The sequence below is a fragment of the Gopherus evgoodei genome, chromosome 10 (genome assembly GCF_007399415.2).
Source record: "Gopherus evgoodei ecotype Sinaloan lineage chromosome 10, rGopEvg1_v1.p, whole genome shotgun sequence".
In the NCBI taxonomy this organism is placed as follows: Eukaryota; Metazoa; Chordata; order Testudines; family Testudinidae; genus Gopherus; species Gopherus evgoodei.
The window spans coordinates 23,797,813-23,813,859 of record NC_044331.1 but is presented as its reverse complement, the minus strand read 5'-3'; the positions used below and the strand labels follow the sequence as shown (position 1 = coordinate 23,813,859).

The following is a 16,047-nucleotide window of genomic DNA, read 5'->3' as shown; positions in this document are numbered from 1 at the left end:
GCACTTACCTGGGGGGCTCCCCGGAAGCGGTGACATCCCCCTCGCTCAGTTCCTAGGAGGAGGCTTGGCTGGACAACTCTGAGTGCTGCTTCTGTCCAGAGCTCTAGCTTCGCGGCTCCCATTGGCCAGGAACTGTGGCCAATGGGAGCTGCGGGGGCAGTGCCTGCAGGCGGAGGCAGCACACAGAGCTGCCTGGCCACACCTCCACCTAGGAGCTGAGCAAGGGGGATGTTGCTGCTTCCAGGGAGCCCCCCAGGTAAGCACCACCCAGAGCCTGCCTCACCCTGTTCCCTGCCCGAATCTCCTGCCTCCTCCCACACCCAAACTCTGCTGCAGAGGGAGAGGGGGTCGCCCAAGACTGCCCCAGCAGCCGCCGGTGTGACTGGTGCAGGAGCTGCCTGGGGTACCTCTGAGCCATGCACGCCGGCTGCTACAGAAGTCACTGAGCTCACAAAAAGTCACAAAATCCGCGACTTCCATGACAAATTTGCAGCCTTAATGATAGGGACAAGCTCAGTGCTATAGAGTGATCAGGATTTCTTATAAGCTAGGCTCCTTTAAACAACGTACATTTTAATACAATCTAAATGCAAGGTCATACACCTAGGAACAAAGAATCAGACCACTGTCTATCATGCTGACCACTATTGTCTCATTGGAACAATTTACCAAGGGATGTGATTGATTCTCCGTCCATTGAAGTTTTAAAATCAAGATTGGATGTCTTTCTAAAAATACACTCTAGCTCAACCGCAAGGTATGGGCTTGCTGCAAGAGTTACTGAGTGAAATTATGTGTCTTGTGTCCTGCAGGAAGCCAGACTTAGATGATCATAGTGGTGCCTTCTGGCTTTAAAGCCTTGGAAAAAGATAATATGGGTAACCAAACCTCCTGCTAGGAAGGCTCTTTCTATCAAGTACACTACTGAACAAGGTGCATTACAGGGTTTTTTTTGTCCTCCTCTCAGCCATTTCATGTCGTGCAGTATTGGAGCTAAGAAAGGGGAATGGTCTGACGTGGTGAGGAAGCTTGTATGATCCAAAGCTAAGCATAAACCCTGAGAATCACTAGTACAACTAATTTGTCAGTTAGAAGTGGATGACCCAGACGCTTAATTATTTTTAAACTTTTCAGCTTCTTATTTACACATTTAATGATACTAATTAAATGCTATGGTTGGAATTGTCCCCTCACTGATGCACACTTGGAGGTGGTAGTCACTGTGTGGCTCACATCTGATATTGAGCCCTTCTAGGGGAGCAGGAGGAAAGCTGTCAAGATTGGGCCACAAGCAGTATTTTTTAAGTCTGAAAGACAGAATATTGACAGTTTAAAGTCCATTCATTCTTGTTCAGAGGAATGTAGTCATTAGTCGGAATTCTAGATTTTTCCTCTTTACTGTGTAAAAGGTGCTTTTACCAGCTTTTAGAGAGCATTCTTTTAATACTTTTGAGATAACCTGTTTTAAATTAGCTGATAAATGCGGTAACAACAAAGGAAAATGGGTAGTGGCATTTAAAGCTATAGCTTATGTTACTCAGCTAGAATTTATCAAAGAGATACAGATGAGTATTTTACAAATAGTACAACTTTGCTGTGTTCTACTCTTATTCCTAGTTGCATACAGTACTAGTTGGAATTGTATAAGTCACAAATCATTTGAATTAAGTCTAGTAGAAAATAAATTCTTGGTTGTTAAATATATATTTATCTTGTTTGGACTTTCAGAATTGAGCTTATATCTTGATGAAGCTATTTTTTATTGGAAATGAACGCTTTGATGTCCTTTGTGAATAAGAAATAAAATTCAGTTTGTATGTATGTCTTTCTCAGTAGATTAGAACAGCCATTATATTAATGGTGATAGCCATTACTTGAAGGTTCGGATGTTGTCCAGTTATATAGGAATAAAGCTTTTGGTGCTGTCTGTGTTAATTTCACTATAAATAATGAGAAATCACTGATCGTTTGCGTATTGATTTTGTATTGCAGTATGCCAGGGTTTGGATCCCTGATCCTGAGGAAGTCTGGAAGTCAGCAGAACTTCTCAAAGATTATAAACAAGGAGATAAAGTCATCCAGCTTCGACTCGAAGAGGGAAAGGTAAGGTTACATGTTGTCGTTAGGCCTATAGCCCTTAATATTGGCTGCATTGTATGAAAGGTCAGTTTTTCAAAATGAGACCATATTAACCTATGTGCAGTCATTTGGGCTCATAGTCTTTGAGGCCTTGTACATGACAGGAATTATATAATTGAAATGCACAACTTTTATTCTCATTTGATTTTCTTACCCTCCACCTTCCCTATACTTCCCTCATATTTTTATCCTTATCTTCTGCTAATTCTCTAACTGAAGTCATCATCTTGTTTGACATCCCAGTTAGCTGCTGTGGAGATGCTATCACAAGAAGAGAGGAAACATTCTATATATGGAAATGTTGATTTTTAGAAGCCTTTCCCTTTCCATTAAGTATAAGATTAGGGTTCCTAAGCCTAGGGCACTTGGAGCTAGGGTTAGGGTTCCTATGGGTAGGGCACTTAGAGCTAGGGTTAGGCTTCCTATGGGTAGGGTTTCCGGCCCTAGGGTTAGGGTTCCTATGGGTAGGGCACTTGGAGCTAGGGTTAGGGTTCCTATGGGTAGGGCACTTGGAGCTTGGGTTAGGGTTCCTTTGGGTAGAGAACTTGGAGCTAGGGTTAGGGTTCCTAAGGGTAGGGAACTTGGAGCTAGGGTTAGGGTTCCTCTGGGTAGTCCTTCCCGGCCTAGGATTAGGGTTCCTATGGGTAGGGCTTCCCGCCCCAGAGTAGGGTTCCAATGGGTAGGGAACTTGGAGCTATGGTTAGGGTTCCTATGGGTAGGGCTTCCCGAACTAGGATTAGGGTTCCTACGGGTAGGGCACTTGGAGCTAGGGTTAGGGTTCCTATGGGTTGGGCTTCTCGCCCAAGGGTTAGAGTTCCTAAGGGTAGGGCACTTGGAGCTAGGGTTAGGGTTCCTATGGGTAGCGTATTTGGAGCTACAGTTAGGGTTCCTATTAGTAGGGCACTTGGTGCTAGGCTTAGGGTTCCTATGGGTAGGGCTTCTCGCCCTGGGATTAGGGTTCCTAAGGATAGGACACTTGAAGTTGGGGTTAGAGTTTCTATGGGTAGGACACTTGGAGCTGAGGTTAGGGTTCCTATGGATAGGGCACTTGGAACTGGGGCTAGGGTTCCTATGGGAAGGGCACTTGGAGCTAGGCTTAGTGTTCCTGTGGGTAGGGCTTCCTGCCCTAGGGTTAGAGTTCCTAAGGGTAGGGCACTTGGAGCTAGGGTTCGGGTTCCTACGGATAGGGGGCCCTACCCTAGGGTTCAGTTTCCTATGGGTAGGGCACTTGTAGCTAGAGTTAGGGTTCCTAAGGGTAGGGAACTTGGAGCTAGGGTTAGGATTCCTCTGGGTAGGTCTTCCCGCCCTAGGGTTAGGGTTCCTAAGGGTAGGGCACTTGGAGCTAGGGTTAATGTTCCTATGGGTAGGGCACCCTGCCCTAGGGTTAGGGTTACTATGGATAGGGCTTCCCACCCTATGGTTACTGTTCCTAAGGATAGCAAACTTGGGGCTAGAGTTACAGTTCCTATAGGTCAGGCATCCCGCCCTAGGGTTAGGGTTCCTAAGGGTAGGACACTTGGAGCTGAGGTTAGGGTTCCTATGGGTAGGGCACTTGGAGCTAGGGTTAGGGTTCCTATGGGTAGGGCTTCCCGCCCTAGAGTTAGGGTTCCAGTGAGAAGGACACTTTCACATAGCGTTAGGGTTCCTATGCGTAGGGCTTCCCGCCCTAGGGTTAGGCTTCCTAAGAGTAGGACACTTGGAGCTAGGGTTAGGATTCCTATGGGTAGGGCACTTGGAGCTAGGGTTAGGGTTCCTATGCGTAGGGCTTCCCGTCCTAGGGTTAGGCTTCCTAAGAGTAGGGCATTTGGACCTAGGGTTAGGGTTCTTGTGGGTAGGACACTTGGAGCTTGGGTTAGGGTTCCTGTGGGTAGGGCACTTGGAGCTAGGGTTAGGTTTCCTAAGGGTAGGGCACTTGGAGCTAGGGTTAGGTTTCCTAAGGGTAGGGCACTTGGACCTAGAGTTAGGGTTCCTATGGGGAGGGCACTTGGAGCTAGGCTTAGGGTTCCTATGGGTAGGGCGTCCTGCCTTAGGGGTAGGGTTCTTATGGTTAGAGCACCCCGCTGTAGAATTAGAGTTCTTAATGGTAGGGCACTTGGGGAAGGGTTAGGGTTCCTGTGGGTAGGGCAGTTGGAGCTGGGGTTAGGGTTCCTGTTGGTAGAGTACTTGGAGCTAGGGTTAGGGTTCATATGGGCAGGGCTTCCAGCCCTAGGGTTAAGATTCCTAAGGGTAGGGCACTTGGAGCTAGAGTTTGGTTTCCTAAGGGTAGGGCACTTGGCTCTGGGGTTAGGGTTCCTCTGGGTAGGGTACTTGGAGCTAGGGGTAGGATTTCCATGAGTAGGTCGCCCTGCCCTAGGGTTAGTGTTCCTATGGACAGGGTACTTGTGTCATAAACAGATAGCTAAGGGTTAATGTCTCCTTCACCTATAAAGGGTTAACAAACAGTGACCTGCAAACACCTGGCCAGAGAACCAATCAGGAGACAAGATACTTCCAAATCTTGTGGAGGGAAGCCTTTGTTTGTGGGTTTGGGGTTTGGCTTTGTTCTCTCTGGGTCCTGGGTGGGGCTAGAGGTGCAACCAGGTTTCTGCCAATCTCCCTGCTACAGTCTCTTATCTATTCAGAATTGTAAGTAAGAAAAGGCGGTCATAGTCTTTTAATTTGGTTTTTTTCATTTGCATATGTGTACTTGCTGGAAGTAGCATTGTGTTTCTGCTGGAGAAAGTTTCTTTCTATTGTTTATAAGTTGAAAAACCCTGTAACTGTTTACCATCTAAAGTGCAGAGATAAACCTGTTACTTTTTTCTTTCTTTTTTATTAAAAGTTTTGCTTTTTAAGACCTGTTTGATTTTTTTTTTCTCCTAGTTAAGCTTCAAGGGAATTGTGTCTGTACTCACCAGGAAATTGGTGGGGAGAAGGGAAGGATAAATTTTCTCTTTGTGTTATATTCACGCAGCTTGTGTTGCCTCTGGGTGAGGGGGAAGGTAACACTCCTCTCGGTGTGGTGATTCAAGAAGTTGAGTCAGGCGATCTCCTAGTGTTCCCAGGGCGGGAAGGAGCTGGGAGGAAGAAGGGAGGGGGAAGGGAATGGTTATTTTCCCTTTGTTGTGAGATTCAAGTAATCTGGGTCTTGGGGTCCCCTGGGAAGGCTTTGGGGGGACCAGAGGGTATCAGGCCCTAAAAATTCCTGATTGGTGGCAGCGCTACAGAATCTAAGCTGGTAATTAAGCTTAGAGGACTTTATGCTAGTACCCATATCCTGGACACTAAGGTCCAGATTTGGGAATTATACTATGACAACTTGGAGCTAGGGTTAGGGTTCCTATGGATAGTGCACTTGGAGCTCAGGTTAGAGTTCCTATGGCTAGGGCTCTTGAAGCTAGAGTTAGGGTTCCTATGGGTAGGGCTTCCCATCCTCAGGTTAGGGTTTCTAAGGGTAGGTCTTCCCGCCCTATAGTTAGGGTTCATTAGGATAGGGCACTTTGAGCTAGGGTTAGGGATCCTGTGGGTAGGGTGCCCCGCTCTAGGGTTAGGGTTCCTAAGGGTAGGTCACTTGGACCTAGGGTTAGGGTTCCTATGGGTAGGTTCCCCCGCCCTAGGGTTAGGGTTCCTATGGGTAGGGCTTTCCTCCCTAGTTTTAGGGCTCCTAAGGGTAGGGCACTTGGAGCTAGGATTAGGGTTCCTCTGGGTAGGGCACTTGTAAGTAGAATTTGAGTTCCTATGGGTAGGGTTTCCCGCCGTAGGGTTAGGGTTCCTAAGATTAGTGCACCCTGCCCTAGGGCTAGCGTTCTATGCTTATGGCACTTGAAGCTAGGGTTAGGGTTCCTATGGGTAGGACTTCCCACCCTAAGGTTAGGGTTCCTATGGATAGGTCACCCTGCCCTAGGGTTAGGGTTCCCATGAGTAGGTCGCCCTGCCCTAGGGTTAAGCTTCCTTTGAGTAGGGCATTTGGAGCTAGGATTAGGGTTCCTATGGGTAGGGCTTGCTGCCCTAGGGTTAGGGTTCCTAAGGGTATGACACTTGGAGCTAGGGTTAGCGTTCCCATGGGTAGGACACTTGGAGCTAGGGTTAGGGTTCCTTTGAGTAGGCCTTTGCGCCCTAGGGTTAGAGTTCCTAAGGGTAGGGCACTTGGAGCTAGGGTTCGGGTTCCTACGGGTAGGGGGCCCTATCCTAGGGTTAGGTTTCCTATGGGTAGGGCACTTGTAGCTAGAGTTAGGGTTCCTAAGGGTAGGGAACTTGGAGCTAGGGTTAGGGTTCCTCTGGGTAGGGCACCCTGCCCTAGGGTTAAGGTTACTATGGATAGGGCTTCCCGCCCTAGGGTTAGAATTCCTTAGGCTTGGGTGCTTGGAGCTAGGGTTATAGTTTCTATGAGTAGGGCTCTTGCAGCTCGGGTTAGGGGTCCTATAAGTAGGGCTTTTTCGCCCTAGGGTTAGGGTTCCTAAGGTTATCGCGCGCCGCCCTAGGGTTAAGGTTCCTATGGATAGGTCACTTGGAGCTATGGTTAGACTTTCTATGGGTAGGGTACCCTGCCCTAGAGTTAGGGTTCCTATGAGTAGGACACTTGGAGCTAGCTTTAGGGTTCCTATGGGTATGTCTTCCCTCCCTATGGCTAGGGATCCTATGGGTAGGGCACTTGGAGCTAGGGTTAGAGTTCCTGTGGGTAGGACTTCCCGCCTTAGGGTTAGGGTTCCTTTAGGTAGGGCACTTGGAGCTGTAGGTAGGTTTCCTATGAGTTGGGAACCCACCCTAGGTTTAGGGTTCTTAAGGGTAGGGCACTTAAAACTTGGGTTAAGGTTACTATGGGCAGGTCTTCTCACCCAAGGGTTAGGGTTCCTATGAGTAGGGCTTCCTGTCCTCGGGTTAGGGTTCCTAATGGTAGAGCACTTGAATCTAGTGTTAGGAATCCTATTGTTAGGGCACCACGCACTGGGGTTAGCATTCCTAAGGGTAGGCCACTTGGAGCTTGGGTTAGGCTTCCTATGGGTAGGGCTTCCCCACCCTAGGGTTAGGGCTCCTAAGGTTAGGGCACTTTGAGCTATGGTTAGGGTTCCCATAGGTAGTGGAGCCTGCCCTAGGGTTAGCGTTCCTATGTATAGGGCTCTTGGAGCTAGGGTAAGGGTTCCTATGGGTAGGGCTTCCTGCCCTAGGGTTAGGCGTTCTATGGGTAGGGCTTCCCGTCCTAGGATTAGCGTTCCTAAGGGTAGGGCACTTGGAACTAGTTATAGGATTCCTATGGGTTGGGGACTTGGAGCTAGATTTAGGGTTCCTTTGGGTAGAGGTTCCCGCCCAAGGGTTAGGGTTTCCAAGTGTCGAGCACTTGGAGCTAGGGTTAGAGTTCCTATGGGTTGGGCACTTGGAGCTACGGTTCAGGTTTCTATGGATAGGGCTTCCGTTCCCATGGTTAGGGTTCCTAAGGCTAGTTGGCGCTGCCCTAGGGTTAGGGTTCCTATGGGCAGGGCACTTGGAGCTATGGATAGGGTTCGTATGGGTAGGTCTTCCTGCCCTAGAGTTAGGGTTCCTATGGTAGGGTTTCCCTCCCTGTGGTCAGGGTCCCTACGTGTAGGGCACTTGTAACTAGGCTTAGGGTTCCTAAGGGTAGGGTACTTGGAGGTAATGTTAGGGTTCCTATGTGTAGGGCACTTAGAGCTAAGGTTAGAGTTCCTATGGGTAGGGCCCCCACTTTAGGGTTAGCGTTCCTATGGGTAGTGCACTTGGAGATAGGGTCAGGGTTCCTATGGTTCGGGCACTTGGAGCTAGGGTTAGTGTTCCTATGGGTATGGCGCCCCACCCTATGGTTAGGGTTCCTATGGGTAGGGCATTTGGAACTAGGGTTAGGGTTCCTATGGGTAGGGCACTAGGAGCTACGGTTAGGGTTCCTATGGGAGGTCACTTGGAGCTAGGATTAAGTTTCCTATAGGTAGGGCACTTTGAGCTAGGGTTAGGATCCTATGGTTTGGGCACTGTGAGCTAGGATTAGGGTTTCTAAGGGCAGTGCATTGGAGCTAGGGTTAGGCTTCCTATGGATAGGGTTTCCCGCACTAGGGTCAGGGTTCCTATGGGTAGGGCACTTGGAGCTACGGTTAGGTTTCCTATGGGTAAGTCTTCTCGCCCTAGGGTTAGGGCTCCTAAGGGTAGAGTACTTGGAGCTAGGGTTAGAGTTCCTATGGGTAGGGCGCTCCTCCCTAGGTTTAGAGTTCCTGTGGGTAGGGCACTTGGATCGAGTGTTAGGGTTCCTATGGGTAGGCCATCCCGACCTAGGGTTGAGGTTCCTATGGTTAAGGCACTTGTAACTAGGGTTCGGGTTCCTATGGGTAGGGCGCCCCACCCTCAGGTTAGGATTCCTATGGATAGAGCACTTGGAGCTTCGGTTAGAGTTCCTATGGGAAGCGCACTTGGAGCAAGGTTAGGGTTCCTATGGGTAGGGCACTTGGAGCTAAGATTAGGGTTCCTATGGATGGGGCACTTGTAGCTAGGATTAGTTTTCCTATGGGTAGAGCTTCCCGCCCTAGGGTTAGAATTCCTGTGGGTAGGGTATTTGGATCTAGAGTTAGGGTTACTGTGGGTAGGGCTTTCCGCCCTAGGGTTATGGTTGTTAAGAATAGGGCACGTGGAGCTAGGGTTAGGGTTCCTGTGGGTAGGGCAACCCACCTTAGGGTTAGATTTCCTATGGTTGGGGCCCTTGGAGCTAGTTTGAGGTTTCCTATGGATAGGGCATTTGGAGCTAGGGTTAGGGTTCCTAATGGTAGGTTTCCCTCCCTAGAGTTAGGGTTCCTATGTCTAATGTGCCCCTCCTTAGAGTTTGGGTTGCTTTGGGTCGGGTACTTAGAACAAGGTTAGGGTTCCTATGGGTAGGGCACCCCAGTCTAGGTTTAGTGTTCCTATGGTTAGGGCACTTGGAGCTAGGGTTTGGGTTCTTATGGGTATGGCTTCTCGCCATATATTTAGGATTCTTATGGGTTTGGCACTTGGAGCTCGGGTTAGAGTTCCTATGGGTAAGGCTTCCCGCCCTAGCGTTAGGATTCCTAAGGGTAGGGTACTTGAAGCTAGGAGTAGGGTTTGTATGGGTAGGGCGCCCCGCCTAGGGTTACGATTCCTATGGGTAGGGTTTCTCACCCTAGGGTTAGGATTCCGATGGGAAGTGCACTTGTAAGTAGGGTTCGGGTTCCTATGGGTAGGGCGCCCCGCCCTAGGGTTATGGTTCCTATGGATTGGGCACTTGGAGCTATGGTTCCTATGGATTGGGCACTTGGAGCTATGGTTAGAGTTCCAATGGGTAGGGCACTTAGAGCTAGGGTTAGGGTTCCTATGGGTAGGTCTTCTTGCCCTAGGGTTAGCGTTCCTGAGGTTAGGGCACTTGGTGCTAGGGTTAGGGTTCCTAATGGTAGGACTTCCCTCCGTAAGGTCAGGATTCCTAAGTGTAACGCGCCCCGTCTTAGGTTTTGAGTTGCTATGGGTAGGGCACATCTCCCTAGGGTTAGGGTTCCTATGGGTAGGACACTTGGAGCTCGGATTAGGATTTCTATGGGTAAGGCACTTGGAGCCACGGTTAGAGTTCCTATGGGTTGCGCACCTTTCCCTAGGATTAGGGTTCCTATGGGTGGGGCACTTGTAGCGAGGATTAGTTTTCCTATGGGTAGGGCTTCCCACCCTAGAGTTAGGATTCCTATGGTTAGGGCTACTGTGGGTAGGGCTTTCCGCCCTAGGGTAGGGTTCTTAAGGGTAGGGCACTTTGAGCTAGAGCTAGGGTTCCTATGGGTAGGGCACTTGAAACTAGGGTTAGGGTTTCTATGGGTGCGGCATCCAGCCCTAGGGTTAGGGTTCCTGTGGTTAGGGCCCTTGGAGCTAGGGTTAGGGTTCCTATGGGTCAGGTTCTTGGAGCTCGGGTTAGGGTTCCTGTGGGTAAGGCTTCCCGCCCTAGGATTTGGATTCCTAAGGGTAGGGTAGTTGGAGCTAGGGGTAGTGTTTGTATCGGTAGGGCGCCCCGCCATAGAGTTGCAGTTCCTATGGGTAGGGGGCTTCTCGCCCTAGGCTTAGAGTTCCTATGTATAGGGCACTTATAACTTGGATTCGGGTTCCTATGGGTAGGGCTTCCCACCCTCGGGTTAGGGTTCCTAAGGTTAGGGCACTTGGTGCTAGGGTTCGGGTTCCTAATGATAGGACTTCCCTCCCTAGGGTTAGGGTTCCTAAGTGTAACGCTCCTCGCCTTACGGGTTGGGTTGCTATGGATAGGGTACTTAGAGCTAGGGTTAGGGTTCCTATAGGTAGGGCACCGCGCCCTAGTGTTAGGGTTACTATGGTTAGGGTAATTGGAGCTAGGGTTAGGATTCCTGTGGGTACGGCACTTGGAGCTAGGGTTAGGGTTCCTCTGGGTATGGCTTTCCACCTTATGGTTAGTGTTCCTTTGGGTGGGGCACTTGGAGCTAGGGCTAGGGTTCCTGTGGATGGGCCACTTGGAGCTAGGGCTAGGGTTCCTGTGGCTAGGGCGCTTGGAGCTATGGTTAGGGTTTCTATGAGTAGGGCTTCTGGCCCATGGTTAGGGTTCCTATGGGTAGGGCACTTTGAGCTAGGGTTAGGGTTCCTATGGGTAGGTCTTCTCTCCCTAGGGTTAGAGTTCCTAAGGGTAGGACACTTGGAGCTAAGGTTAGTGTTCCTATGAGTAGCGGACTTTTAGCTAGGGTAAGGATTCCTATGGGTAGGGTTCTTGGAGCTACGGTTAGGGTTCCTATAGGTAGTGTTCCCCGCCCTAGGGTTAGGGTTTCTCTGGGTAAGGCACTTGGAGCTAGAGTTAGGGTTCGTATGGGTAGGGCACCTCACCCTAGGGTTAGGGTTCATATGGGTTGGGCGCTTGGAGTTAGGATTAGGGTTTCTATGGGTAAGGCACTTGGAGCTAGGGTTAGAGTTCCTATGGGTAGCGCACCTCTCCCTAGGGTTAGAGTTCCTGTGGGTTGGGCCCTTGGACCTAGGATTAGGGTTCCTATGGGTGGGGCACTTGTAACGTATTAGTTTTCCTATGGGTAGGTCTTTCAGCCCTAGGATTAGTGTTCCTATGAGTAGGGTATTTGGATCTCGGGTTAGGGTTCCTATGGTTAATGCACTTGGAGCTATGGTCAGGGTTTCTATGGGTATTGCTTCCCACCCTAGGGTTAGGGATCCGAAGGGTAGGGCTCCTAGAGCTAGGGTTAGGGTTCCTATGGGTAGGACACTTGGAGCTCGGCTTAGGGTTCCTATGGGTAAGAGTTCCTGCCCTGGGGTTATGATTCTTAAGGCTAGGGTACTTTTAGCTAGCGTTAGGGTTCCTATAGGTAGGGCACCCCGCCCTACGTTTAGGGTTCCTAACAGTGGGTCACTTGTAGCTAGAGTTCGCCTTCATATGGGTAGGGCTTCCCGCCCTAAGGTTACGGTTCCTAAGGGTCGGGCTCTTGGAGCTATGGTTAGGGTTCCTATGTGTAGGGTTTTCCGCCCTAGGTTTAAGGTTCCTACGAGTAGGGCACTTGGAGCTAGGGTTAAGGTTCCTATGGGTATCGCACTTGGATCTAGGGTTGGGGTTCCGATGGGTAGGGCTTCCCGCCCTAGAGTTAGGGTTCCTAATGGTAGGAGATAGGGTTAGGGTTCCTATGGGTAGGAGACTTGGAAGCAGAGTTGGGGTTCCCATGGGTAGGGTTCTTGGAGCTATGGTTAGGGATGAGGATGAGGGAACTGGGATTGTTTAGTCTGCAGAATAGAAGAATGAGGAAGGATTTGATAGCTGCTTTCAACTACCTGAAAAGGGTTTCCAAAATAGAATGGATCTAGACTGTTCTCAGTGGTACCAGATGACAGAACAAGGAGTAATGGTCTCAAGTTGCAGTGGTGGAGGTTTATACTGGATATTAGGGAAAACTTTCTCACTAGGAGGGTCGTGAAGCACTGGAATGGGTTACCTAGGGAGGTGGTGGAATCTCCTTCCTTGGAGGTTTTTAAGGTCAGGCTTGATAAAACTCTGGCTGGGATGAATTAGTTGGGAAGTGGTACTGCTTTGAGCAGGGGGTTGGACTAGATGACCTCCTGAGGTCCCTTCCAACCCTAATATTCTATGATTACTAAAGGAAAATGGTTGGTGAGAATGAATGGATGGATAAGCCAAAGATGGAACATTTTAAAATACTACTTTTTCATGTAATATGTTTATATTTAATTTTCAGGAATTAGAATATTGCCTTGATCCTAAGACCAAGGAACTGCCTCCCTTACGAAACCCTGACATACTTGTTGGTGAAAATGATCTCACAGCACTCAGTTATCTCCATGAACCTGCTGTTCTACACAATCTCAAAGTTCGCTTTATTGATTCAAAACTCATTTATACCTATTGTGGTAAGTATTTTCCTTTATTCTATTGCAAGGGACCAAAAACAAAAATTGCAATGGATAGGAAAAAAGAACGTTTTTTATTGATAGGTCTCTGATTTTAAATAGTCTTGTTTTCATTAATGATGAGGCATTTTGGGGGATCCTCTACATCAGGTAGGCCCAAATCAACTAGGCCTGCAAGTATGAAAATTCAGAGTACATCTGCTTCATTTTTATGTGCTTCTAGCTTCCCAAAGGGCTCTGTTTAGAATACTCACTTTGAGGTCCTGGGGATTCTTCAATGAACATTGTGCCCATTACAGATGCTTTCCTAAGTATGTATTAGCTGGAGGAGAGCTTTGAAAAATGTAAATGTATCTTTGGAAATGTGTAAGACTAGGTTTATAATGCCCTTTGTTTGCTGGACTTATTCTTTCCCAGCTATGGCTAACTTGGTCCTGTGATTGCATTGAGAATTCCAATTACCTTTCCTTCGTACCATTTTCATTCAGTGGAACTGTAGGAATGAGGTTACAGCAACTACAGAGTGTGTATGTGCCAGTGTTTGTGTGTTCATATCTGTGCTCTTTGTTAGTGGCAAAGAACATTTAACTCATAGCAGTGTAGATTTGTGATCATACAAAATCTGAAAGCATAATTGGCCATAATTAAGGCTGATTTTTTCACGGTTAGTTTTAGTAAAGGTCATGAACAGGTCATGGGCAATAAACAAAAATTCACAGAGCTGTGACTTGCCCATTACTTTACTAAAAATAACCCGGGGCAGGGTTAGATAGTGGGGAGGAATGGAGTCCCATGGGGCAGGGGGGAACGACATGCCCCAACCCAGTGGCCGCAGCGGGGGTCACAGCAATGGGGGACACACAGCGCTTCCTCCAGAGCTGGCCCAACTGCAGCCCCCACCAAGCCTCAGTCGCAGGGACTGGGGTGGCACACGGCCCTGGGAAACTGCAAGGGGGGCGCGCACCCGCAGCCTCCAGCGAAGGCCAAGCCTGGGCTGCTGCAGGCTGGGGTGCATGGATCCCGCCAAGCCCGGGCCGCTGCGGGCTGGGGTGCATGGATCCCGCCAAGCCCGGGATGCCACAGGGCTGGGGTTCATGGCTCTCGCCAAGCCCGGGATGCCACAGGGCTGGGGTGCATGGCTCTCGCCAAGCCCGGGATGCCACAGGGCTGGGGTGCATGGCTCCCGCCAAGCCCGGGATGCCACGGGGCTGGGGTGCGAGTACCCTGCCAAGCCCAGGACGCCATGGGGCTGGGGTGCGAGTACCCTGCCAAGCCCAGGACGCCATGGGGCTGGGGCGCACAGCCCCTGTCAAGCCTAGGACACCGAGGGGTTGGGATGCATGGCCTTGGTCGCAACTCCCATGGGACTAGGGCAGCAGGGTCCTGATTTCAGCCAGATCCAGTTGCAGGGCAGGGGTGCACAGTCCCGTCTCCTCTTCCTGAAGCCCTAGAAGTCACGGAGGTCCGGCAAAGTCACAGAATCCGTGACTGTCATGATCTCTGTGACTAAATCATAGCCTCAGCCATAATTTGTTCAATCAACCAAAAGTGGAACCATTTACTATGATGATGATTTCATCATACTTGTGGTTGAGTGATAAATTTTAAAGGAGTATTGTGAAGTAGTTTAGGCCCAAAATTTAGATTTCATGCAGTGGCTTTTTAATTCCAAATCCTGATATTTATTGGAAATATGTTGCTAACTCTTAATATAAATTTCAATTAAAACCATTTCAAGTTCATTTTTAGGTATTACTCTGTATTTTGTTTTTTAAACATCATGCTAGTGCATGAGAAACTGAAAGTTAAACTAGCTATCCTGTTTAGACTGGTGAGTAAAATATAAAAAGTGAATTGCATAATTGGTGGGAAGTTAACCAGATTATGAAAATTCCTGTTAAAGTTGCTGTTAGTAATACAGATCAGGGATTTTTCTCCCAAAATATGTGCCAGATTTTCCTGTCGTGTAAATCAGTCTGGCTCCAGTGTAGTCAGGTCAGTTAATGCCAGTTGTGAATTTGTACCATGATTTTTACCCATACTGTTTCCCTTTTAATTTTTATGTGGACCATTTTAACTAATTTCCTGTTTTAATTTAGACTAGCTCTAGTCCATTTTTCTAAGGACAGCCCCAATTTGTTTTGTGCACAATTCCCAGAGCATAGCTAGCCATCGTGAATTACCATTGCTTGAGCCTGCTGCCTGCAGTTGGATTTTGTCATTTGGATCGCACTTTGCACTGCTTTAATATAAATTAGGCTGGGTTGTCATTGAGGGAATCTTGTCATAGTGCAAGGGAGTCTTTGACTGACATCAGCAAATCTTACTGTGGTAGCTGGTAGCTGTTTTGAAGGCATTTGTGACTTCCTTGGTGCAGTGCCAGTTGAAGACCTTGATCTGTTCCTCTCTTGGTGCAGAACAGCCACACTTTGAATTTTGATTGTAATTCCTAATGTTAATTTCTCACTGTGTCTGTTTCTGCTGTATCTCCAGCCATGGTATCAGGAGTGGTAGGATTAATGTAGACCTGCAGCCAGGATTTTAGTAATGCAGAGTACAGGTATGGATACCCTGGTGCCCTGTCTACACTAACTTGCTACCACCGATGGAACCATACCCAAGGATGGCGACAGGGAAATTTTTTGAAAAAAAAGTTTAGTGTAGATAAAACCTAATGGCTTGATCTTTCAAACACTTATCAGCAGGTACTGATTTCAGTGGGACGATGCCCACTAGTAAGTGTTCTCAGGATCAGGCTTTAAATTTCCTTGAATCTTACTGTTTTGTGTTTGGGTTGTTTGCAACCCTCTATTGTGTTTGATACCCATTTAGAAGCTTTAAAAAGGAATTTATTTTTATGCCAGTTTTGTTTTTTACACTTGGCAAACATGCTGCTTTTATGTTTTTCCTAGTGCTGCTTCAATTGACTATACACCAGGCCTCTGCTGATTTGCCCTAATGTCTGGAAGACGTGGAAAATTGCTAAATTTGGAAAACCATTAAAGGGCATAAAATGTTTTACTAAAAGGCAAGTTTGCTGAAGTTTGAAGAAGCTCTTCAGCCTTCTAAAAAAAATGTCTCAGCTGATGAGGATTGTGCAGTTTGCATATTAGGTTTATTAGAACATCTTGTTCCAGGGTCTTTAGAAATCTTTGGGTTTCCAAGTGATCAAAGTGCAAACAAATGAGGTTTGATATGATAATTTTTGACGTTACAGGACACTCAGAGCTGCGGTCCAAGCTGCTATCGAGTCACTCTTTCGCCTTTACTCCATCACCATGGAATATTCTACAGTATGGGAAATGATGGCGCGCACATAGTGTTTTAGGGCTTGTCTACTCTTCCAGAGCTGTAGTGTAATGAAGAGGCTGCTTTCGCCAACTGGAGAACTTCTCCCATTGGTGTTAGGTACTCCACGTCCTTGAGAGGCACTAGATACATTGACAGAAATCCTCCCATCGACATAGGACTGTTTACCCAGGGAGTTATGTCAGTATAATAGGTGCCCACATCCCTGAGTGACATACATGTAATAACAGAAAAAAAAAGGTGGGGGAT

General features: G+C 48.2%; 1 protein-coding gene across 9 annotated transcripts in view; it reads left to right on the top strand.

The window, feature by feature from the left end:
* The window catches only part of MYO5A (myosin VA), a 204,223-nt gene that overhangs the window by 61,649 nt on the left and 126,527 nt on the right, over positions 1-16,047 (top strand). For all 9 annotated transcript variants that reach the window (XM_030577446.1, XM_030577444.1, XM_030577439.1 and 6 more), the window contains exons 2-3: positions 1,993-2,103; positions 12,318-12,489. In XM_030577446.1, the coding sequence (XP_030433306.1) occupies positions 1,993-2,103; positions 12,318-12,489 (283 nt within the window). The remainder of the gene's footprint in view (positions 1-1,992; positions 2,104-12,317; positions 12,490-16,047) is intronic.